Here is a 26,254-nt window from a genome sequence, read left to right as displayed (position 1 = left end):
TTGCACACATTGCAGTGTATTCGTGTGATATGTCTGTCTGCAGGTGGTGGTGACCACGTTCAGACTGCGCCGGGTGGGTGAGGGGTAAATGTGTGAGATGGAATACTGGACTTTATGTCCCAGACTATTACCTCTTACTTTTTCATTTTTTCTTTCCTTTCCCCTTTTTTTATTTAGTGAAGCACCTCGTGAATTTTTATCTTTAGAGGTGCTATTTAAAAGATAAATCCTTCTTCTCCTTCTATTAGTATGGGTTTTATGTTCCTGGTCCCAGAGGGAAGAGGCACAAACACTTCATACCCTGGGAGAGGTCCTTGGCTTTACACCCATCACTCCTTTCAACTTGGCTGCCATTTTAAATCTCCCACAATCCCCTGTGCCATTCAAACAAGCTTTTCCTGTCTTTTGGGGTGTAGCTTCCATACCACATTGTTGTCGGAGGATGCTTTCTGTGATGGCTCTGTAGAAGTTTGTTAGAAGCTGAGATGAGTCTACTCTTGGGCCATTCCCATCTGTACCGGGCCGGGTAGCCCCAGTCTGGCCCGGTTGATTCCACACATCCTTGTCTTAAGCCCATGTGGGCTGATTCTACCCCCCAATCAGAGGCGTGCTCTAATGGAAGGTGTGAATTTGCTGTCAGCAGTGGGTGTGTTGGCCCTGATCGGCCTGAAGCAGACCCCCTCGAGAAGAGGGCTGAGAATGAGCCTTGGTTGGCCCGGAAAAATACCAGGCCACCCAGATATGTAAACAACCTACGCTACCCGGCCCGGCCCGACCCGGTACAGATGGGAATGGCCCATCTGAAGTGGCCCTCTTCCCCAGGTAGGATGAATGTAGGGATGTAAGAAAATATCGATATGGCAATATATCGTGATATTTTTCCCAGCAATATTATATCGATATTCAAAAGCCGTGTATCGGAAATATCGATATGGCAATATATTGTGATTTTTTTTCCTGTGATTATTACATCAATATTCAAAAGCCGTGTATCTAATTCTTGAAAGAATTTACATGCAAACATTTGTGTATTTTCTTTTCGTTTTGCGCAATTCAATCGCCACCTGCTAGTTGGCAGCAGTGTGCAACGGGTTTTGTTTCCAACATTGAAATGTAAATCCCTCCATCACGGTTCAGATACCTCATGTTAAACATGTTACGTATCAAATTTGACTGTTTATTGAACATTCTTGCAATAAATTCAGCAAAAAAATAGCTTGTAACGCCTGACTGAATGTATCGCAATATATCGTGATATATCGTATCGTCTCCCCTGTATCGTGATATGTATCGTATCGCCAAAATTTCAAAAATACACATCCCTGGATGAATGCATGGATCAACCTACACGTTGCCCACCAGCTCCACCTCCTCACCATCAATCAGTGGAATGTAAACCCTCCTCCTGAAGTCCGTAGACCTCTAGTCTTCCTGGTGCTCACGACAAGTTTCTTATCTTAACACCATTTTATCAGGTGCATTATTTCCTGATGAGACCCACTACAGCAATCTCATCTGCAAACTTCACAGCCATATTTGTGGAATGAGTTGCTGTAATGTCATATGTGAAAAGGTCTCGGCTGAACACACAACCCTGAGGCATGCCTGTGTGGATGATGTGTTGCCCCAGACTCTTAAATATTAAAACAGATTTAATCACAGCTCAGTGACAAACCCCTTTACTTTTCCAACCCGTATCAAATAAACACACTTACAGCTCTGTCAGGTCATACAGTCATTTATTGTAAATGCCGGAAAAGAAGAAACACTTTTATAGCATTAAGGTGAGAAAAGTGGGCAGCAGAGAATTTGTTTCAAAACATTAGTGGAGTCTCTTGCACATGGTTTGGCCATTCAAATACAACAATGGTCAAACGCTTCAACTGAAAATCAGAAAAATGAAAAGCATGAGTTATAATACTGAATACAAAAAATACATGAAAAACATTCATGCATGAAAGCAGGTTAATAAATAAACAAAAATAGTAATAAAACAAGTGCACAAAGTTCGTTCTGGTGTTAAATGTGGTGCTGCTTGGTTTTTGGTTGGTGATGTTGTCTCTAAAAATTCTGGAGGAACTCATCCATACATAATATACCCATTTACATAACTACACACCCCGTCTGTCTGGATGCTTCTCTCTGGTCTCCTTGTTTCTAACTAAATGAAGCCAACAGGAAATCAGATTTGGATCAGTTAATTTAATCCAATGATTACAACGACTACTGCTCGCTAATATCATCCAGATTAAACCGAATAAGCACATTACTTTAAAAATCGAGTGCCCATTGCTCAGAAAACCCACACTCTGGTATAAAACGCATGTTTGCTGCTCTTGATGAGAGAAAAGGGTTCAGGTGGAGTTTGAGGCAACAATCCGGGCCGAGGAGGAAGTCGTCGTAGCTTGTCATGCTGCCTGATCACCGCTGCTTGAGGAGAGCTCTGTACATGGCGAAGCCCAGGACGGCGAACACCGTGGCACCCAGGCTGGCTCTGAGCCAGAAGGTGGAGTTTTTTAGGTCCGCCTGAGCCATGTGCCTATAGGGAGAGAAAGAGAGGGGTGAGCACCAAAACGTCATGGCTGCTCTCCAATAAAAATTTTTTTTTAATAAAATTCCTAAATTTCAAACTCAAATAAAATTAGCAGCCGCAGATCCAGACTGAAACAGGAACTGGAGGTTTGTTCTAACATTTGTTTTAGGGAACAAGACCAAACAACACACAGCTGTGGGGAAAGACCACTCATTATGTCTCTTAATACACAAAACTATATCAATATTTATTAGGTTTGATTTTAATTCTGGCACAAGCAGGAGAGATTTTAAATAGCTATCAGAAAACACCTAAATATCAAATATTTTTATCAAATTTTGCTTTCAGTTTTATGACTTGCTTTTGCTAATTTAAATACAAGAATAAAAGGAGAAGCCATAAATCAGCAAGAACTGTAACATGTACTATAAAGTCATTGGATCAATTCCCTGATACGCCCAAAATGATACGCCCAAAATGTAGCAAAACTTCCCCATCCTACATGTTTCAGGAACTTTTATGCAACACTTTCCCAGAATAGAAACATCCATTAAAACAGTAACAGATGATTTAGGCTGAATGACATTCTGAATCAGTTTGTGTCATAATGTAGTAACTCTAGATGATCACATGATCCCTCTGATTTATCAAATAACACGTTTTATGTCTTCACGTCACCCACCCCTAATAAACAACGGACACATAAATATAAAATAAAGTCTCAATGGATAATACTGTAAACATCTTTGTAGAAAAAAACTAGGGCTGAACGATTAACAGCATATGCAATTAAATTCATGCAATGTGACAAAAAGAGATTTTCTAATTGCAAAGGCTGTGATTTGGCTGGCAGCGAGTGGTTAGCACAATGCTTATTAACATAACTTTTTTTTTGGGGGGGGGGGAGACGCTATTTTAGGTTTTGTGTGAAAATATGCACTTCACGAAAGTGATGTCATCAAACCAGACACGGAGAAAACTGAGGGAAAATGGCTGTAAAGAACCACCATAAATCTGGCCATGTGGTAAGTATCAGCTAGTTTGGGGAGAGGAGATTATGTGGTGACGTCACATGTGCGACGTGTCGATTTCTGGTATGTAGTCATGCTAATTACAAATTTTTACAAGCTAGTAAAATCTCAAAGTACGTGACTGGCGTGGTCGAAACACCCATCGTTACTCTTCATATGTGTGATCCAGGGCGTAAGGCAAAGTGGATTAGAAAATAACGTTTTTAGCCTCGTTGATTTGCATTCATTTTTTTCGTTCTTCCGGGGACCCATGGTGCGGAAGTGAGTCAGGCTCCCTATACATGGGGAAACCAAACCCATAGGAAGAAGAAGAAAGTATCATTTCTATAATGCCTCTCAAGATAAAAATCACGAGGCGCTTCACAAAAACAAAAAATGTAAAAATATAAAAAAACATTTAGAAAATGTTTTAAAATATATTTAAAATTAGCAAAAATAAGCAATCATGATTTAAAAAAAGTTATGAAAGAGAGAGAGTGAATAGGAAAGAGGGAAATCAGTGGATCCTGAGGAAGGTGGAACAGGTGGGGAGAGCAGAATAAAGAGAGAGGTGAAGAAGGTCATACAAAAGCCAGCTTGAACAAGTGAGTCTTCAGCTGCTTTTTAAAGGAGACCACTGAGTCCACTGATCTCAGGCTCAGGGGGAGAGAGTTCCAGAGTCTGGGGGCCACAGCAGCAAATGATCTGTCGCCTTTGGTCTTTAGCCTGGTGCTGCACAACCAGTAGGCTTTGGTCACTGGACCTCAGGGACCTGCTGGGGTGTAGGGACTAAGAAGATCACCAATGTAAGATGGTGCTTGTCCATGTAAGGCCCTATAGACCAGAACCAGGATCTTGAAATGAACCCTGACGTTGACTGGCAGCCAGTGAAGCTGGAGGAGAAGCGGGGTGATGTTTGTGTGTTTGGAGGACTTGGTCAGAAGCCGAGCACAGGCATTCTGAACCACCTGTAGACGGTTCAGGGAGGTTCTGCTCAGACACGTGAAAAGAGAGTTACAGTAGTCTAAGCATGAGGAGATGAAGGTGTGGAGAACTGTCTCAAGTTCAGAGCGGGACAGAATGGGACTCAGCTTAGCAATGTTCCTGAGATGGAAGAAGGAAGAGCGAACAAGAGAACTGACATGAGAATCCAGAGTGAGAGCTAGGTCAAAGGTCACGCCAAGATTCCTGACGGAAGGTTTGGTGTGAGAAGCAAGCTGACCAAGAGAGACTCTGACTTTGGGAACCAGCTTGTCTGGGGCACAGATGAGGATCTCAGTCTTATCTTCATTCAGCTGAAGAAAGCTCCCAGCCATCCAGGTTTTGATAGAGTCTAAGCAGGTGTGTAACAGCTGCAGCTTAGACATCTCATGGGGCTTAAAGGAGATGTACAGTTGGATGTCATCTGCATAAAGATGGTAGGAGATTCCTTTGAAGGAGCTCAGGATGTGCTGAAGAGGAAGCAGATAGAGGAGGGAGAGCAGAGGCCCCAGCACAGAACCTTGTGGGACACCATGGGTAAGAGAGGTGGTGGAGGACCTAAACTTGAAGATGGCCACAGAAAAGGAGCGCTCAAGAGGAGAACCACTCCAGAGCAGATCCTGATAGGCCTACCCAGTCTCTCAGCCTCTCCAGTAGCAGGTGATGGTCAACAGTGTCAAAGGCTGCAGTCAGGTCCAGCAGGACCAGAACAGAACAGTCCCCTGCATCACTATGTCAGAAGGTCATTAGAGACCCTAAGAAGAGCTGTTTCAGTAGAATGAGCTCTACGAAAACCTGACTGGAAGCTATCATAGATGTTATGTTCATCAAGAGCAGCTGTGAGTTGTTTAGCCACAACCTTTTCCAAGATATTGGAGATGAACGGAAGTTTAGAGATGGGTATGAAGCTGCTATGGAGAGAGGGGTCGAGACTCAGTTTTTTAAGAATCGGGTGGATTACAGCATTTTTAAAGTAAGCAGGGACCTGACCAGAGACCAGAGAAGCAATAATTATAGAGAGCACGCTGGGACCGATGGACTGAAAAGCACTTTTAAACAAAGATGAGGGTAAGATGTCGAGGGGGCATGCAGAGGTCTTCATAGAGTTAACTAGTTTGGTTAACTCAGGCAAAGAAACAGGAGCAAAGCTATCTAGGATGATGGGCCTGGTTGGAGTTGGGAGAGGCGGTGATAAGGCTGAAGGAGAGATGCTAGATCTAACCTTATTGACTTTGTCCACAAAGAAAGACAGAAAGTTCTCACAGTCTGTAACAGAGTGGACGGATGCTAGGATGGATGATAGGGATGCTAATGCTAATATTGCTGACTACATTCTTACACTTTATGAATTAGCAACGTGCCAAATTATTACATTTGGAGTCTAACAAAAGTAAAAAATTCCATCAATCAAATAAGTACAGACAGATGATTTAGTAAAGCCAGAAAACCGTAAGAGACAAACTCCAGGAAGTTTTGGCTAGCAGCAATGGACGTAACTGAACCACGGAAACGGCATGGACGAGTCAAAAACTCAAAACACAAAAGACTTCAATAAATGAGACAAACTTCTTTTCTGCCAATTAATTTTCACAGTTGATTCTAAGGGATGTGTTCTTGGCTGCAAAGCATTGCACCTTCAAATACAAAATTTTGTCTTTATTGTGAGTGTTTATGTAAATGTAGACAAAAAAATTGTAGACATGATGTGTAGATAAATATGTAGATACATAAACTTGTTTTTATTCAGTTCAAGTTACATAGATTTTTTTTTTGCTTCCGTTAGTTGAAAAGTATGAGAAAAGCCCCTTTAGAAAATAATCGTGAATTAAATCGCAATCGTAATATTGAAGAAAACAGTCGCAATTAGATTACTTTGCAGAATCGTTCAGCCCTAGAAAAAACGTGATTTGATAAAAAGTTTTGTTTAAAGCCATACTATGCAACTTTTTCATATGTTTAAATCCTTTTCTTAAGCGAGTATGTGCTAAAATGACCCTTTACTGGGTTAATAAAATGCCACTCAGACCCCCACCTCCCTCTGAGACCAAAATACCACACTTTTGAACTTAGCCATGGAGCTGACATGCCTGGCGCTGCAGTCTGCTTCCAGCACGTTTTCGAGTAAAGCAGCTAATTTGTTTGATTTAGGGATGAACCGTTCCTGCAGAAACAAAGGAAGACTGGGGAGACATTTCAGCTGTTAGATTAAGGAGTTAAAAAGACAAATGCACAGCGAGTATTTCACTTTTGGTTTAACTAACAAACACTACGGGGTGCTGAAAGCGAGCAAAAACTGCAAAGAATCCTGTTAATACAAAGCAGGAATAAAAAACACCTCCGTCAACTCTGTAACTAGACCTGTCTGTTTATTTCTGGGGTGGAAACTTTAGACTGATGTGTTACAAACAGGCTAAAACGTTCACATAACTGATGCATCTTCTACTTCAAAAATGTAAAAAAAAAAACCCTCACATTTCCACCATAAATGGTTGAGCAAATAAAAATAAATGTTCCTTGTACAAAGGTCTGAGAAGCTCACAACAGTTTGGAGCTGGCAGAGACTTTTCTAAAGGAGTAAAACACAAAGATAAACTGGAAACCCCGATGCTGAGGTCACTCTGTGTGGACGTTCTGATATCTGCTACAGATGGTTAGAGATCTGAGCAGTTCCTGGTTAAACTCCTGAAGCTCTGAGCCTCGTCTCCTTGTTACCTTTCTGGAGGGCACTTGCTCCACCGTCTCCAGATAAATGGACTCCTCCATGTTGGCGGTTACCTGATGCATCCTCCTCTGACAGCGTACCCCCCCCCCCCCCCCCCAACTCAACCCAAGTCAACACAAACAGCCTCATAGCAGCTATGGGTTAGTAAATAATGTGTTATTAAATCTAGAGACGAGCATAAAGAGGGCAGTTAGTTTATGATCAAATGTCTAAAGGTGACTGAACATTAAACATCTTAGGGAACATTTTCTAATTTGTGGGTCTGAAGCTGAAGAGTTTGGGAACTACTGATTTATATGACTGCTGTTGATTTTAAGGCATAATAATGCAAATAAAACAAGATGTCAGCTGATCCGAGTACAGCTACAACATGACCTCCACCAGCTGATCGCGGTGGAGCGTCAGCTCCTTCCTCTGCCAGAGCCGCCCTGTTAAACTTCGTGCTAACTGGGCCAACAGCATAAAGAGTTAGAGCTCGGTCGGGACTACATTACTACCAGACACCGACAAAAACTCACATCTCAGCAGCGTGGTCAAAACAAAACCCAACCGACTGACTCACAACACACACTGAACCTCTCCACACCACCAGTAGGAGGCAGCACTACACCACACAAGACTGAATTAGTGAACCAGGAACGACGGCATGTGTTAAAGTGTGAAAAGGTGCAAGAGGAGGAGAGGAGGGGAAGCCAGAGACACCTACAGGGAGGAAGAACAAACAAAGACGAGAGAGGGGAAACAGGATGATGATGATGATGATGATGATGATGATGATGGGGAAAGTTCAACAACCCACAGGAGAACACAGGACGTGTCTCCTGTGGGTGAGGACTCACAGAAACGAAGAGAAAATGAGACAAAACATCCATTAAGTCACTCATAATTTAACAGTTTTTCAATATTTAGTTTGGAACAAGTCAAAGATGTCAGCGTGTTTTCAGGGGGAATGAAACCCAAACACAAGAGACTGGATTGTGTTTCTCTCATTTTGCTTGTAAATCATTAGTCAGAGTTTCCGGTTTGCATATCCACAGCAGGCCAGGAAGCATCAAACACGCCTCTGATACAAGCTAAACGTGAATGCGCCTTAGATGTGTTCGAAACAGGCTTCAATCAGGTCAATCCAGTCTTTTCTACCATAAAAGCATATTTAAACGTACGCTACCAAAAGCTAAAGACAAAAACTCCTGTGAGTGTGTTCATCTGCACGCGCGAGCATCATGCGGCACACCGTTGCCTCCCTGGTTAACTGCCCTAGTGTTAGCAGAAACAGCCGGGTCATGCCTCGCTGGACCAGGTTGAACACAGAGCGGCTCGGCCGGACGGAGCTGGAGCAAAAACACATCTTACATCCTGCTCTGGGCAGAAAAATCCTGATTATATTAACTCAGAGAGTTTTAACAGTTTAAACTCCAACAACAAGGTAACCGTGTTCCTGTTTCCATGCGGTGGATATGCAGCACAAACCCGACAGCTGGTGGGAGCAGCAGGAGGAGCAGGGGTCTACGCTAAAGCACTACAGCTCATTCTGAATATCAACCTGTTGTAAACGACCCTGCGGAGCTGGGCCTTAATGCTGTGCAGCAGCTCCAACTTGAGGAGGTTCTGACACAGGCAATAAGCGCACCTGTTGCAGGAACACATGCAGCGGAGGCGGGCGTGACTGCAGAGACACACAAACAAACACGAGCAGATTCACCATCAAACTAAACGTACATAAATAACACAGAAAAGGGTGAGAAACCAAACAAATGACGCTGCTGTTGGAACATTTATAATGAACACATTTTTAAGTAAAAGTCTAAATAAATGCAGAAAAGAGAAAAATGAGAACTCTTCTGTACAAAATCTCAGGAATTAATGTGGTGGTTTCTCCTCTGCTCACCAGTTTCCACACTAACTGGGACCAGTTCATGACCAGACCACTGTAGAGCATCACCAAGAGCAGGAACTACAGAAATGCTTCTGTGATTTTCTTTTATACTTAAAATCACGTTTTATTTAGATTTAGACCTGAACGGATCCGCAGGTGTGTTCAGATCGAAAACCACCCAGAGTACAAAAACCTGGTTTCGGTTTAGGATTTAACATATTCACTATTTTCAGGATGAGAATGTGTGCTTGTGTCAGTGTGTGAAGCTAGCAGCTCAGTAAATAACCACAGGAAGTCAAAGACTAGAAATGTAGAACATATCAGAGCAACAAAAGCTCTGAGGACATTTACGCTACTTCAAATAGAAAATCTTGATGCAATATATGTGACATCTTTACGAGCTAAACTAACCACTTTTTGCTAAAAGCATCTGTAACAGAACTTTTCCTGTAAATAATTTTATTATAAAACAGCTGCAGCCGGCTGAAGAGGACTAACCAGCCAAAGTTCCTGCCAAACGTCTAAATAATCTTTAGTCGCGTCCTTCTGTCGTTACTGCTGTTTAAACTAACATCTAACTAATTACACTCCCGACTCAGAGCTGCACCATTTAGGCAAGGAGGTATTAACCAGCTAACATGAGATTAAGCAGGCAGGCAGCTCCTTTTAAATGCTTATTAATCCAGTCAAAAGTCTAATCTGATCAAAAGGCTTGGAGGAGTTAAGAGGCCCTACAGGTCCGAGCCAGACTCCCAACAGGACTTTCATGACCGCAGAGAAGCTTTGCATCACTTTTTAAGGAACTGCAGGCAGAAAAATGTATCCTTCAACAGCGATATTAGCTTCAAAAACTGACTTTGACATGTTTGATGCTTGTTTATATTAACAAGAGTCGACCTTTCATCCAGCAGAGCAGGCATGAGTACCGATGTGGTGGAACAGACAAACACCATCACAGAGCGGTGATACTCACGGGTACATGGCCATGGTGGTGAGTCTTGTGTAGATGTCTTTGCTGGGAGCGTCTGCAGTGTTGCACGTGAACGGCTGAGGTGGGTGGAGCTTGTGTTTGCGGCAGAAGTCGTGTGGCGACAGGCTGTAGTGCTGTCGAACGTCGTACAGGTCGGACTTGGCTGCGATCACCACGCAGGGCGTCTTGCTGTCGATGAAGTATTGCTGCAAAAACCAGGAAACCAACGTAACCGTTGTTGTAATCAGACTTTTAGCGTGTCTGATGACAATCACACACACACACACACACACACACACACACACACACACACACACGCACACACACACACACACACCTTGTATACTTTTGCACAGTATTCAAAAGAGCTGGGGTTGTTGATGTCGTACACCAGGCAGACCACGTCGCAGGACAGGTCCGTCTCCGACAGGAAGTCAACATCTGGCATCACTTCATGGAGCTGGAGGAGAGAAAAAGAGATGAGCATGGAGATGGGGGATTATTGAACAGTAATCCCGATTTCTGCTCAGATTGAAAGGTGCTTACCAGCAGGTACTTCTCCTGACCATAAACGTAGGTGGTGTTGATGGCGTAGAAGGACTTGTGGTCTTCTCTGATCCGCCTCTGTCTCTGTGGGGGACATAAAAGCAGAGACATATATTTACAACCCCTGTTTAATAGATTTACTCTTTTCTTTGTCATTTTACACTCAGAAAGTGTGCCACACAAATGAATGTACAGCGCCTCTATACACTTGGCACGTTTAAAGTTCTGGATCGGCCGTTTTGACCCAGTTTAACGCATCAGGACCAGGAAAGAAGCTGCTCTAATTTGCATGTTCTATATTTAGAAGGATATGTTTTCCAAACAAACACAAAACACTCATCCTAAAGGGTTTTAAAAGTAAAGGAAAACTGTGACACAAATGAATCTGGACCATAACAGCGTCTGACGTCTCCGACCTGCAGGTTCCTGCCGAGGAAAGCTTGAAGGAAGCCGCTTTTCCCGCTGCCCTGAGCACCCAAGATGTTGCAGCGGAAGACGCTGCGCTGGGTCTGCTTCTTCTGCAGGTCAATGCGCTTGTTACGAGTGACTGGAGGAGAGGTGGAAGCACATCTTAAAGCCAGGAACACACAGAACAACTACATGTGACTTAAGCGGTGTGTCACGCTCTCTGACCGGTCACAGCAGCAGCCTGGGACTCTTGCTCACAGATGATGGAGTAGCCGAGGTAACCTAGATACTCCAAACTCCGCTGCACATCCAAATAGGTAGTTAGCCTAAAAGAAGCACGGACGAACATCTCATGATTAGTGAGAATAAAACTGTTCCACGTGTAGAAGGATTCTGTGTGTAGGTGCGAGAAGCACTAACGTCCACTGAGAGAGGTATCCTTGGTACGTGATCCATCCCTTATCATTCGTGCACACGGTGTTGTTGACGTCTGGACCCCAGGGCATGTAGGGAAACACTTTGAACAAGTCCTTCACCTCCTCTGGAGACAGCGCGCAGTCTCTGTCCTGGGGCGATGCAGGAAAACATAAAAGTCACGGTGTGGACATAAAAACACGAGATCTTCAGCAAAGCCTGAGGAAACTTTGCTCACTTTGTCGTGTTTGTCAAAGACACTCTGGAGGAAGAGGTAAGCGTTGTGGTTCAGCTCTGTGGTGCAGTCGGGAGGGATTTTTATCCTGAAACACAAACACGGGTTCAACCGCTGATCCAGGATCTGATCCAAAAACACAAAAGCAGCTGGGAGGAACTAAAGAAAACAGCAGCTAATCTAGAAAAGTCATTAGAACCATTACAGCAACAGCGGGAGTTGCTGAGTTTATGTAAAATAAACAGATTTCTGTTCAAACATTCATAAATTTACTTTCCAAGTCAAGACAAACTTGTTCAGCGGTCGTGATTATGTCACCGTTAGCAGAATTTAACTCAACTTCAACAAAGAACGGAAAGTTTTTACTCATCAAAGCCTTTTCTTTAGAGCGGACTGACTTGTGGAGGATTAAATAAGAATTATGTGATTAAACTGTAGATTTGGAAAACATGACATCTTCTAAAAACCATTAAAATGAAACATTAAAAAAGCTTTTTTTCTTCTTAATTACAAGATAAAACGGTGTTCTGCTAAAAGCCTTTAGCGGGTAATAAAGCTAACGAACAAGGCTGCTCTTACAGGGGGAACAGGTATTCCTGCGTGAGCTCCAGGTCGTCGTCGTACCCAAACCTCCTCAGCACCGTCCACGTGGTCTCGTGTCGACCTCGCTGTATGAAGAGCGTGTGCAGGAACAGGAAGCCTACGACACCACAGAATAAAAGGCCAGTGGGCGGAGCCACAGAGCAGAAAACAGACTGGAGGAAATGACCAGAGACGGACCTTTGAGCGTGAGTCCGTTGTCCTTCACGCCGTCCGCCATGTTCCTCCTGACCACATTCTTCACATCCTCCAGGGCCTGAGGCGCCAGCGGGGTGTTGAAACATGTCCTCTGTGAACACATGAACCAGGTGACGACTCAGCTCTGCTCAGCATCAGTGGAGTTGCGAGGGCGAAGCGTTACCTGAAAGAAGTTGAGCTCGTTGTCGTTGAGGATGCCGTCGTTGTCCAGGTCAGAGACCTTAAATATTCTAGTTAACGCTTTAACGCAGGAGGGCTTCAGCTGTTAAACAGAACATTCAGAGATCACACGCCTGCTTCAGTCATCAGCGCAGGAGTGAGGCAGCATCTTCTCTTCTGCATATCGATTACTTTTCCCTTAAAAACGAAAAGACTGACGGAAATAATCTAAATCACTGAGTCAAGATTTAACCATAAACACAAAGTTAACTCCCTGAGCCTAATCCCAGGAGATTACTTAACTTGTAGTTATTTTTATGCAGTTTACCGTTAGGCAGACATGAACCTCCTGACATCTGGGTTATTTAAGCCACACAAAAGAGCAAAACTTTTACCAGCAACTCTCAAATCTGAGCTGAATTATTGATGTTGTAGGTAAGAAAAGACACACGCAGAGTGGCCTGCCAGAGCAGGGATTAAATTTAGCACAGACACCATTTTTGTGCTTCAATAACAGCCCGTCAGACATGGAGGTGATGGGTGGTGTTACCTGCATTAAAGCTACACAAACACACGTAAAAGGCTCCCTTTTAACTCATTCACTGTCAGTGATGACTAAAGTCGTCGTTTGCTTTTTTTTTTTTTACTGTGTGGGCGTCGGAACGAGCCCCCGCACCGTGAGAACAAACATCTCAGCTCTGAAGCCGATGTAGCGTGGTTAACTACATACTAGCATTAACGCTGTTTGCTATCAGCTTTGTTAGATCCTGAGAAAAGATCGGACATTAGCATATGAACTTATATTATGCACGAATATCTAGGATATTAATGCAACCGATAGAAGTTCATACACTAACCGTCTTGGTCTATATTTTAATCCAAAGATTAATGTTTAATTTAAGATAATTAAATTTAATAGCAAAAGCTTATTTATTGAATCAGAAGTTTAAGGAACCTTTGCTTATTCAATAGCCAAAAATATTCACCATTCTGTGTTTCATTTCAAAGAAGAGTCAGGTTTTTAAAAGTTAAGAATTTATTACGAACACTTTTAAAAATGACAATTTAGAAATGACAATTTTTAACAGCTTTGATATTAAAACTTGTTTTTAAAAGCAAACCTGCGACTGAATGGAAACTAAAATGAAATGCGAGGTTTTGGATGCGTGAATGAATCTCAGAAGGTTTCTTTCAGAGAGAGAAGCGCGTTCTGGGTGGTAAAGTCGGTTTTGCAGCTAACTGAGTTGTTCTTAGAGATAACAGCATACAGACGCCATCTGTCGAAAGTGTCTACCTCACCCAGTTCAGGAGACCCTCTTCTGGATCCGAGATGTCAGGTGGAGATGATGTCCTCCGGGCACGAGGTTGGTAGAAGGACCTTAGTGCGACCAAATCGGTCCTGAGATGTCTCCGTGGGTCACACGACTGAAGAAACTAGTTGCGTCTCAAAATCAATAACTCTGAAGGAGTTTAGCGTCAGCTGGTTACAGACGTTTATTCGGAGCAATTCTATCGGCGTGACAGAACAGCTTAGTGAGGCTTCGGGCGGCCGACCCTCGTCCTCTGGAATGACTCTCGTCGCCACGAGAGTATCTGCTTGGTTCAAGAACTGGCTTTCAGCTGCGGGAGATCTGGTTTTAACAAAACCTCAGAACACGCCCTCTCAGCGTCAGAAAGCTTGTTGTCATGAAGTAAAGACATGTGCGGTGGTTAAACTTTACCCTGGATTCACCCTCTGCATGAGGTGGTTAAAGTGCAAGCGACCTTCTGGTTTGCTGAACACACATTACTGATTATCATAATAACTATTATCATTATTACACAAAGCATAATAAGTAATTTCAGTCATTAAAATACATTTTTACTGAACCAAGATTATTCATTATGATGATTGTAATAAACAGTAATAAAGTCTAAGAGTTTATTAAAATTATTATTTAAAAATTATTATGTTGAAATCTTGAAGTGTCCTTCATCTTGGGACGCAACAGCAGCAGATAAAGATGGTGTCTAGCAGACATCACGGCTCCTGGCGGGTGATCTGTGGGGCAAAGTTACAGTTCGACCCAGCTGGGAAAATGTGACCTTTGTCACAAATTAGAGGCTCTTCATGACGCTACACCGATCTTCATCCACATACGTCACACGTCACATGATCAGGAAGCAGAAAATCCATGTGTTAGGAGATCGTTTTGGGCCGCTGCTGTAAAAAAAAGTGAGGCGCGAACCGGAAAAGCTTCTGCCGATCACAATTCAACAACGGATTATGAAAGAACGGATAACGCTCGAAACGCGCGGATTCTTCCTGATGTAAGAGGTGAGTCTCCGCTTTGTTTTGGTTGTTTTGGCGTCGACATCATCCTAGCGCGCAACGTTCCGTGACTCTTAAAAAAAACTGTAAAAACGGTGAGAAACGCTGGCAGCAAATGAGTTAATTTCCCTGCTGATGTTTTATTAAACATCAAACACGGTGGTACTAAACTGGAATATTTATTTCTCTACGTTTGATTAAAACTAATCGAAGACTGATGGATCTCAGCCATAAAAGCGGGCTCCCGCTGGCGTTTAGATGTGTTCAGACAGGGAGTAGAAATGTGCAACAGCGATGCAACAACCACGACAGGTAGACACCCGAGTCTAGAAGCCACACCTTTTGAATGAGCTCCTTTGATCTCACCTCCTTCTCCTCTGGGCAGTACAGCGGCCCGGTCGGGTGGAGGACGGCCTTCTGCGCGTAGTAGAACAGCTCCGAGATGTTCTTCAGGTTTTTGGCAGAACACTGAAGGTGAATGAAAAAGGAATTCTGTCGGTGAAAGAGGTTGTCCACATGATAATCCACGTGTGTAAACGACTACAAGATTTGGTGCCATCACTGCCTTTATAAATCACAGAATACTAATTACTCTGCTACTTTCCAGCTGATCAAGCTACAGAACAAATCTGATGTCTGACCTGAATTCTGCACCATCACAGACGGCTTCACATAGTTTTCATACAAGAACCCAGACAACCCAAGTGAGTGCCAGCTGTGTATGAGCCGGTCCTCACGTCCTCCCCGTCTCCCTCCCTAACCTTGTAACTAATCTGTCTGTGGGGGTGGGGGGTGAGACAGAGCAGAGTCAGACTACAGAGGGAAGTTTGAACCTGTTGGCAGCAGGTTTAACCTGTGAGGGTCTCCATCAGATTTAATCTGGATGTTTCTGAGCTCCGTGAGTGTTCACATGCTCGAGTGTGTTTTTACAGCAGGACAGGATCCAGCGTTTACCTCTACACAGGTCTCAATGTCCTGGTACTGGTTCATGATGGGCAGGATGGTCTCCATGCTGCTGTGCTCCACCAGGTCCGACTTGTTCCCCACGAGAATCAACGGCACCCTGCACCAAAACCGGCACATTATTAGAAATGAAGTTCAATCATTAAATAACCAATTAATCAATTAACCACCACCAGCAAAAGCACAACATCCTATTGTCTCTGATCTGCATCATTTGTTATACTTTGAAGTGTGTAACTAAATACTACCCATTACAAATATCTACCAGAACAGCCTCTGTTTAGGGAAACACAGTTCATGTAGGACAGGACTGATGAGCTAACGGCTAGCTTGAAGACAACAGAGACCATTCCAATGTTTTATGAACCTTTATTGAAATTGTCTGTTTCAACAAACATGGTGCCTTTAGCAGGAATATAAAAACCTAGCCTGGCCTGCCAGACTTGTCCTCTGTCTCCACAGAGAAAGAGTCTGGTTACTCACAGGCACATGAGGGGCGGGACTAGCCAGCTCAAAAATAACCAATCAGAAAAAAGGCGGAAATGCAGACTGTATCGCGTAATGCTGTAGTTCTGTTTTAAAGACATGTCCAAGTCAGTTAGAACAGAGGAAAGAGCCGCAGCGGGCTCCGTTTCAGACGCCGTATTCGTTGTTTATGACGAACTCAGTGTTGCGGTGTGTGACCAAGCCCCCACAATGTGGGTGAAAAATTGAGTCCAACACGGAAGTGACAAAAATTGCAGTTCCACCCTCGTCCGCTAGGGGCTGGTGTCCGAAGCGAGCAAATCCTCATTGACTCCCATGTTAAAAATACCAATTTTACAGCAGAAACAAACATGTTTACAGCCTGGTACCAAAACATGTTTTTGGTTTAAATGATCTAGTTTACACTCATGACAACTCTGAGGGGGGTGAATTTTTTTCTCACTCTTCTGTTTAAGTGTATTAAAAGCCTAAAATTCTGTATAATTAATGAGCATCCGACCCACGTGACCACAGAGCTAGCTCCGTGGAAAGGCCTCAGTAGAGCCTCGGTCTGGCTTGGAAACTGCTCCGGCATTTTGAGTCTCTGTGTTTGTGTATTCTTTTTTGGATATTTTTTGTGCAATTGTTGGACAAAATGACTTGCTGTGGCATTAATTGCACTAATAGAGCCTCCAAGGTGTCTCCACTTCATTTTTTTCTGTAAGTAAAATCATATTTATGTATTTTAGGTCACTGCCGAGCTGAGCTTAGATTTTAACATGTACTGTTTAACCATGAAATTTAAATGTAATAGGGTAAACCCCAGTGCATTTAACATAATGCTGCACTTTAGAAAATGGGTTGAAATATAACATGTTGGTGGAGCTGGGTTCCGACTTTCGGCTTGTGGAGCTCTCGGGAGACCTCTGTTTTCCACCCGGTTCTCCCCTCCCCGCAGCTCGGCGCATCTCTGTCTGATCGTGGCTTCTGTCTGTGTGCGGCTGCCGGCTTTCAGCAGCTTTCAGGAGACCTCTGTGTTCCACCCAGTTTAACCCAGCGGTCAGCCCGGCGTATCTCTGACTCAGAAGCTCTGGTGTTGTGCACAGTTAACTCCGGTTGTAGCTAGGTTGCTACCTCCGTTAGCTTAGCTCCCACCTCTGCGTTAGCTTTGGGTTAGCTTCAGGTTAGCTTGTAGCTAGTTCGACCGGGTGTCGTCGGTTGATCCCAGCCTTACAGCCCCACCCTCAGCTCCACCTCTCTTCCCTTTTGTGGAATTGTCTGGGCTTGACGGAACCAGTGACACGGTCAAAATGGCGGTGGTGGCCACCTCCCATTTGGCCTCAAAAATGTGATATTGGAGTTTATGGAAACCCATTGTCCAATATTTATATGTCGATGGGCGGGACTAGCCAGCTCAAAAATAACCAATCAGAAAAAAGGCGGAAATGCAGACTGTATCGCGTAATGCTGTAGTTCTGTTTTAAAGACATGTCCAAGTCAGTTAGAACAGAGGAAAGAGCCGCAGCGGGCTCCGTTTCAGACGCCGTATTCGTTGTTTATGACGAACTCAGTGTTGCGGTGTGTGACGTACGCTGCTCAGCGCTGATTGGCTCAGTTACAATTCTCAGGGGGCGGAGTTACTTGAATAGAAGAGTTCCCAGACCCGGGCTGGCTGGTCAGGTTAAAAAAACCCTGTCTGACGTAAACCCACGATGCACCAGGAATGATGCGTTTTATTAATAATCCGAGAATTCACTGGAAAAAAAAACAAATTTAAAAGTTCAGAAAATAATGTTGCATGGATGGCTGTGAAAGTTTGGAGGTTCTGGTTCAGGTCGAGCTTAGACTAGCCATTAGCTCATCAGTCATTTATAATTTAAGCCTAAATGCCTTAAACAACCATTCTCTATGACACTCACCTGCTGTCTTTATCTGTTCGGTCATTTATGAGAGGAATCCAGTGGCTCGTCACCTAAAGAGGAAAATTCACCCGAGAAAACAAACATTTAACTCAGAGTGAAGATTAAAACTATGCAGCATTTTATAGTTTTAAGTGCAGGCACAGAAATCGCACTCACCTTTTCTATTGACTTCTTGTTGTTAACAGAGTAAACTATGCAGATAACATTCGCCTTCAAAGAGAAACAGAATTATTCATCTGTGAGGAATTATAAAACAGGATCAATTTTATTTACCTTGGATATCTCCTGAAACAGCTGCTCCTCGGACTGTTCTGCATCTGGATGAGTTTAAGAGACTCATTAGTGCAGGTTTTCAACATCAAACAATGATAAGCTATTGGCTTCTGTTGCAAGTTTTTGACTTTAAACCAATCAATTCACTGTTTTTAGTAGAAAACTGTTGGCATGCCTTTAAATGAGTTTATGCAACACACCAGAAGGCTTTAAAAGGTAAAATATACAGCAGGTATTATTGAGGACCAACACTTGTTTTTTTTAATAAATCTGCTGTGGTCTCAGGTATAAATGAATGCCCTGGCTGTCGGTTTCTGAGGGGAAAAAGCTGATGCTCCTGTTTCAGGAAGTAGGAGCTAGCTGGAAGAGTGTGGGGTGGAAAACAGGATTTGGAGTCTTCCTCAATAATATTCATGATATTTGGACATCTCGCTTCTGAGTGGCTAACAGCAACGTGACTCTACCACTGACTCGGTTTGCATAGCGACAAATAACAAGCCTGGAGGAGTTCCGCCATGTTGTGGAGTTTCTAATGCTAACTGTTAGCTTCTACTAGCCGAGATGTGCTCTGCTCTCTCCTGGATGCTGAAACAACAGCCTTCCCCGTTGTGAGCCAAGATGGGCGAGGCCATGAATGCTAATTGACAGTGCGACGTCGACCTGACTGGACCTTTCTGACCCGATTGTTTCACCATCTATTTTCTATCTGCAGCTAATGCAGGAAATAGGGGTAAAAGGCTTTTTTCACGGTCAGCCTGCATGTGAAACTCAGAGTGACCAATCGCATTTCAAGAATAAGTATTATACATTTCTCAGTGAACTTCCTTTTTAAATTGTATTAAAAGAGTCAAGCGTCTTAATGGCAGCGTTTACAAAAACACATTGGTAATGTCTGACATGTATTTGAAAAATACTGCCATTAAGATGCCTGACTCTGGTAAAAACATCATTTCTTATTATTGTGATATTGTGCTGAGCAAAAACCAGACAGAATGTGTTTTAGCCCTTAAGAGAGGTTTATTAGAGTAGTCCAACCGCTGAGATGGCCACCGCGTCTCATAAAGGAACGGTAACACAGCCCCTCACTATAACCCTTATGGATAATTACAATATTTAGAAATATTTCATATGTATTCTGATGTTTCCTAATGATTTCTAATCATTATACAGTGGGGCAAAAAAGTATTTAGTCAGCCACCGATTGTGCAAGTTCTCCCACTTAAAATGATAACAGAGGTCAGTAATTTTCATCATAGGTACACTTCAACTGTGAGAGACAGAATGTGAAAAAAAAAATCCATGAATTCACATGGAAGGATTTTTAAAGAATTTATTTGTAAATCAGGGTGGAAAATAAGTATTTGGTCGATAACAAAAATTCAACTCAATACTTTGTAACATAACCTTTGTTGGCAATGACAGAGGTCAAACAATTACTATAGGTCTTTACCAGGTTTGCACACACAGTAGCTGGTATTTTGGCCCATTCCTCCATGCAGATGTTCTCGAGAGCAGTGATGTTTTGGGGCTGTCGCCGAGCAACACGGACTTTCAACTCCCTCCACAGATTTTCTATGGGGTTGAGGTCTGGAGACTGGCTAGGCCACTCCAGGACTTTCAGATGTGTCTTACGGAGCCACTCCTTTGTTGCCCGGGCGGTGTGTTTGGGATCATTGTAGTGTTGGAAGACCCAGCCACGTTTCATCTTCAAAGCTCTCACTGATGGAAGGAGGTTTTGGCTCAGAATCTCACGAAACATGGCCCCATTCATTCTTTCCTTAACACGGATCAGTCGTCCTGTCCCCTTAGCAGAAAAACAGCCCAAAAGCATGATGTTCCCACCCCCATGCTTCACAGTAGGTATGGTGTTCTTGGGATGCAACTCGGTATTCTTCTTCCTCCAAACACGACGAGTTGAGTTTATACCAAAAAGTTCTACTTTGGTTTCATCTGACCACATGACATTCTCCCAATCCTCTGCTGTATCATCCATGTACTCTCTGGCAAACTTCAGATGGGCCTGGACACGTCTGGCACTGCCGGATTTGATTCCCTGCCGTTGTAGTGTGTTACTGATGGTGACCTTTGTTACTGTGGTCCCAGCTCTCTGCAGGTCATTCACCAGGTCCCCCCATGTGGTTCTGGGATTCTTGCTCACCGTTCTCATGATCATTTTGACCCCACGGGATGAGATCTTGCGTGGAGCCCCAGATCGAGGGAGATCATCAGTGGTCTTGTATGTCTTCCATTTTCTGATGATTGCTCCCACAGTTGATTTTTTCACACCAAGCTGCTTGCCTATTGTAGATTTACTCTCCCCAGTCTGGTGCAGGTCTACAATTCTTTTCCTGGTGTCCTTCAAAAGCTCTTTGGTCTTGGCCATAGTGGAGTTTGGAGTCTGACTGTTTGAGGCTGTGGACAGGTGTCTTTTATACAGATAATGAGTTCAAACAGGTGCCATTAATACAGTTAACGAGTGGAGGACAGAAAAGCTTCTTAAAGAAGATGTTACAGGTCTGTGAGAGCCAGAGATTTTCCTTGTTTGAAGTGACCACATACTTATTTTCCACCCTGATTTACAAATAAATTCTTTAAAAATCCTGCCATGTGAATTCATGGATTTTTTTTTCACATTCTGTCTCTCACAGTTGAAGTGTACCTATGATGTAAATTACTGACCTCTGTCATCATTTTAAGTGGGAGAACTTGCACAATCGGTGGCTGACTAAATACTTTTTTGCCCCACTGTATCATGATCTCTAATCATTTTCTGACTAAATCACATTGATGTTTTTTTTTCCTTCAAATTATTCAAATGATTATTGTCACAAAAAATAATATGTAAAGTCGCTACAACGCCCACTGTTAAAAGCTGTTATAGTGAATCTGCAAACAAGCTAGGTTCACGGAACACTCACCCCTCCCCGCAGGTATCTTCCCTGGATCCATGTCCACCTGAACAAGAAGCCAACGATGCCAAAGGAAACGAGAGAGTGCTAAACAACAGTCATCGATTTCTAGGTCCTTACGTCTTTTATTGTCCGTGACTTTGAACGGTGTTTGTTTTTTTGGGACTCTGGTAGTTTGTCCTAAAGTTGAAGTGGTAGCAGCCGGCTGTTTCTCCTTCTCTGGCTTATTGAGCAGAGAACCTCTCACACCAGTGGTGTTCTGTTGTGCGTAATGAGTGGAGGTCAGAGGGAAGTGATGCGGGTGGGCGGGACGACTACTGGATGGTCCAACAGTTGCTTTTGTTCTAAAACGTGTTATTGACGTAGGTTTTGAGACAAATACGACAAAACCACATTATAATATATATTTTTTATCTTTATAATAAATTTATAGCTATACTGTTTATTTAAAAAAATATTTTAAGCTAAATTGTTTTCCAAAAGTGCTACTGTAGCTTTAAACAGATACAAAGGTTTGTGCAAACACTGAGCCTCTTGTTTGGTCTGGGTTAAATAGATATGTCATTTAATATTTGCTGTGCCATAGATGTTTGCATATCAGTGTTTGTAGTGGCGGACTTACCCGAGTAGTCCACAATATGTGTGGGAACTCTCTCTGGTGTGACATCAGCTGGGATGGTTATCTCCTCAGCTCTGCGAGGAACCTGCAGGACCAACATCTTTGCTAGTCCGAACTTCGTGTTTACAACCAGGATGTTTGTGTAATAAACAGCAGTAGCATCTCACCTCATCAGGAAACTCCTCACTGACCAGAGACATAATCAGGGATGTCTTCCCCACTTTGGCTGCAGGGAAAGCAAAACATCACAAGCAATAAACACATATTTAATATTCATGTATACAAAAGGTTTATTGTTTTTACTAACATCAGTCTGAAGGGTGAAAGGGAGATGACAATGTCATGACCCGTGATGTGAATGCACTCACATGTTGATCCGGTATTAATTAACTCATTCACTGCCATTGACGATTAAAGTCGTCATTTGCATTTTTTTTACTGTTTGAGCATCGGAACGAGCCCCCGCGCCGAGAGAACAAACTTCTCAGCTCTGAAGCCGATCTTCATCTGCATAAGTCACGTCACATGATCAGGAATCAGAAAATCCATGTGTTAGGAGATCGTTTTGGGCCGTTCCTGTAAAAAAAAGTGAGGCACGAACCGGAAAGTGTCTGCCGATCACAATTCGACAACGGATTATGAAAGAACGGATAACGCTCGAAACACACGGCTTCTTCCTGATGTAAGAGGTGAGTCTCCTCTTTGTTTTGGCATCGACATCATCCTAGCGCTCAATGTTCTGTGACTCTTAAAAAAAAAACAGTAAAAACGGCGAGAAACGCCGGCAGCGAAGGCCTTTAGCGATCAGGAAACGGCTGGCAGCGAATGAGTTAAGGGTACAATTACATTTTAGTTAGATTAATAAACACTTTAATTGTTCCCTTCTTGGTTTTTATCATCAGACTTTTACAGTAACAGTTTAAAATTTTAAGTGATTACTTTCAAACTGGCTTCAGTGGTTCTTGAGCCAGAAACTTGCCCAACGTGCTCTTGGGGCTTTTCCAACGGCACTACTCAGCCAAAAACAGCTCGGTACAGCGTGGGTTAACACAGCTCACCCCAGTCTAGTACGCTTTCTCTGCCAGCTCCATGACAAGAAGTGGTGCATGGGGGAGCATGAGGTGATCAGTAAACAGTGTGTGAGGTGATCTGTATGCTACAGAAACACAACTCAACCCCAAATACGGTTGTAGTGGCAGTTCCTTTGTTTGTCAACTCACTTCATATTTTCCAACTTTAAAAGCCACTGCTGCACTGTGGTAACGTTTCGTACGTAGGCAGAAGAAGCTCAATGTCCAAACTTGAAAGCTGTGTTTTCTTCAAGGTTTATTTTCCAGGTTGCCAAGCAATAACACACAGACCCTGTTTTCCATTGTTTCCTGCTGCGTCTCCTGCTCTGGTAAAAAAAAAAAAAAACATACGCCCACCCCAGTGCATGCTGCTCCCATACCAGTGTCTACTTATACAAAATGACCCGGCGATTTTTCCTGACTGACGTACAAATGTAAACAACAAAATGAACTACAAAAATAGACAAATATTAATCTACAAATAAACTTTATAAATGCTTCAAAAAATATAAAGTGAACTAATCACAAATTTTAAGAAAATACACAAAAATAACACAAAGTATAAATAGCTCCAACAACGGTGCGCGTGAAAATTCTGCTCAGTTTTAGGGCGTTTATCAGACTCTGAACCAGGAAATGGATGCAGGCACAAGACAGAAAGCTCTGGATCAACCTGTGACTCCAACCCCAGCCCATCAGCGGCCGACAGTCACGATGCTGGCCCGAGTCAGCGAGCTAGGAAATACATGTGAACCAGGACTGATGAATAGAGGGAAATTAGGGGGAAAACACTGAACTGTGCGGTTGGAAAAGGCAGCCAGACGGAACCGTCCCAACCCGGGTCACGTCGAGTAGTGCAGATGGAAAAGGCCTATCTGCTGACCAGAAACCGCACTTAACAGTTTTGAGGCACAGGTAGGTTCACTAGTGGGAGGTCTCTACCAGCTTTACGGCAAGGTCTGTTTACTGTGCTGGTAGCTAATATAAAAGCTAGTAGATCACTTTTTAAGTTTGCCAACTGTTAATAAAAAGCACAAGAAGACGACTTTTGCTTTTTTTTGTCAGCAGGAAGACAGTAATGTCTTCGGAAGTGAAGCAAAGAGTTTAAACCAGAGTGAACAACGGTGCAGCCTTCATGAGGGAGCTGAAGGAGGCTACGAAATCACAGACTGATGATGACCTGGCTTTGTTTCTACTGGACTTGTTAGTAGTATTTTTGTCCAAATGTGTGTATATTTTCACTTTGTGGCTTATTTTGGCATCAGTTGGCTTGTGTTAGTGTTAGCTCGTTGTTGGCTAGCCCAAGCAGGCTGTTCCAATGTTGTTTACATTAGTTGGAATCCTGCTTTCAACCGGTAGGCAGAAGAAGCAGAAAACTTATTTAGTGTCGCTATAAAGCTTCATTGAAAAATTACAATCATTTAGCAAATACTGCTTAACATTTCATATTTATCCAACTACATTTTATTTATATTAAAAAATACAAAAACTTAAATCAACGTTTGCATTAATTATGCTCACTAAATAAACACTGAACAGTAATGACCTCTGCCTCCAAATTACAGTAAGTTAATCTGAGCTTTTCTACACATCGTCCCTTACACAAGCAGGCAGAAAGGCAAAACACAGAACTGTAAAACTTAAATAAATACATCTAAAGCAAAGCAGCAGGTGACCCAGCACTAATATGTATCTGTAGTGTGTAGCATTAGCCTCTCCGTGACTAAAGAAAACAGCTGAGTGAATCAACAAACTAAATCCTCCTGCACATCAGATGGCACGTAGCTTGTGGCTGCACCGCTCTCAGTGACAGTCTGCATTAAGAGAGCCAACCTGAAATATAAATAGTACCAATACAACATGTCAAGAGCACAGACCAGGTGATGCACAGGGCCGTCACTACAGTTGTGCAAAAGGTTAAAAATTTCATAATCACACAAGTATTTACCCAACCCACAGAAGGCAAATAGCTGTAGCAACTGTACCTCAAGCCCTCAGAAAATAAAGCAAACTTTTGTTTGGAAGCCCTTTAGAAATGAGAATATGTGCATAGAACATTTAAAATGGATCTATTTGAGATTGTGTGTCTTTAAATGTTATGTTTAAATGAAACAAATTGATAATATTAGATAATGGGCTTTATTAAATAAAAATTATTTTCAAGCTGCTGTCAGCAGAAACATTGCCGTGTTTCTGCAGCTTAGATTAAATGTGGTTGATGAACTTTGTTGATGACCTGTGATGATTTATAAAAACCCATGAAAACAAGTTTATACTGCAGAGAAATCAACACAAGTCTGTCTGATCAGTTAAGAGTCCTGTTCGTTTGCGTGGTTACTGCAGAACTACTGAATATTAAGAGACGGAAGTTCAAATTTCTCTCAACAAAATTTCAATTATAAATCTAATAACAAAAATCAAGCCAGTTTGATTAACTTTGGGTAAAAAGAGAATCTGTAGAAACTACTGGTTGAGTCTCAGCGAGCAGCTAGCTTAGTGTAGCTAGTTAACATAAACTAGCAACTTACGCTCTCCGACTAGCAGTATCCTCACGTCCTTTCTCATGTTTGGCTCGTTTCCGTCCGCAGAAAGGACAAACTTTATAGCTTCATGTAGTTTTCTGGAGCCGACCTCCTCCTTGTCCAGGACCAATCTACCGTCGGGCCTGTCAAACGCTCCTTTGTAGGACAAAACGGACGGACCCTTTCCGGAGCTCTTCTACGTTCCCTCCACGCTTTTCTTCCTATTTTAGGTTAACGACTCAGCAACAACAAAGTTTAAAATCCGTACGCTACATAATTGTCTCTATTTTCATGTCAATGACAATCATTTCGGCGCCAGCAGATCGTTTCGCAGTGGACGTTTAATGCGCATGCGCAAATATCAGCACCGGGTTTCTACGGCAAACTGTACAGGACAAAATCATCTGATCCTGAAGGATGAAAATGTTTTGCTGCCCCCTGAAGCATAAAAGAGGAAGTGTCAAATCTTTATGACGATAGATTTAACGCATTCATCCTTTTTATGTCTTTTTAAAATTCACTGTACTTTGGAGTATTTTATTTCAACA

The 26,254-nt window shown here is 42.8% G+C and overlaps 1 protein-coding gene across 6 annotated transcripts; it reads right to left on the bottom strand.

Moving 5' to 3' along the window:
- Positions 1-1,722: 1,722 nt before the first annotated feature.
- rhot1a (ras homolog family member T1a) lies at positions 1,723-25,965 on the bottom strand. 6 transcript variants are annotated; one of them, XM_070542707.1, is made up of 21 exons: positions 25,713-25,965; positions 22,282-22,340; positions 22,118-22,199; positions 18,587-18,630; positions 18,470-18,523; positions 18,311-18,363; positions 15,918-16,026; positions 15,303-15,431; positions 12,657-12,755; positions 12,476-12,584; positions 12,275-12,395; positions 11,699-11,783; positions 11,467-11,612; positions 11,272-11,372; positions 11,055-11,185; positions 10,639-10,722; positions 10,430-10,552; positions 10,096-10,298; positions 8,790-8,912; positions 6,612-6,704; positions 1,723-2,539 (listed from the first exon to the last, which is right to left on the bottom strand). In XM_070542707.1, the coding sequence occupies exons 1-21, from the start codon at positions 25,747-25,749 to the stop codon at positions 2,422-2,424; spliced, it is 2,103 nt and encodes a 700-aa protein (XP_070398808.1). In that variant the 5' UTR covers positions 25,750-25,965; the 3' UTR covers positions 1,723-2,421. The 6 variants fall into 6 exon arrangements, with proteins under 6 accessions (XP_070398808.1, XP_070398809.1, XP_054606496.1 ...); XM_070542708.1 differs by having other exon boundaries at positions 15,330-15,431; XM_054750521.2 differs by lacking the exon at positions 6,612-6,704.
- Between the last annotated feature and the right edge of the window lie 289 nt (positions 25,966-26,254).

This window comes from Nothobranchius furzeri, chromosome 12 (genome assembly GCF_043380555.1).
Source record: "Nothobranchius furzeri strain GRZ-AD chromosome 12, NfurGRZ-RIMD1, whole genome shotgun sequence".
In the NCBI taxonomy this organism is placed as follows: Eukaryota; Metazoa; Chordata; class Actinopteri; order Cyprinodontiformes; family Nothobranchiidae; genus Nothobranchius; species Nothobranchius furzeri.
The sequence above is the reverse complement of the archived record's forward strand: the minus strand, read 5'-3'. Positions and strand labels throughout refer to the sequence as shown.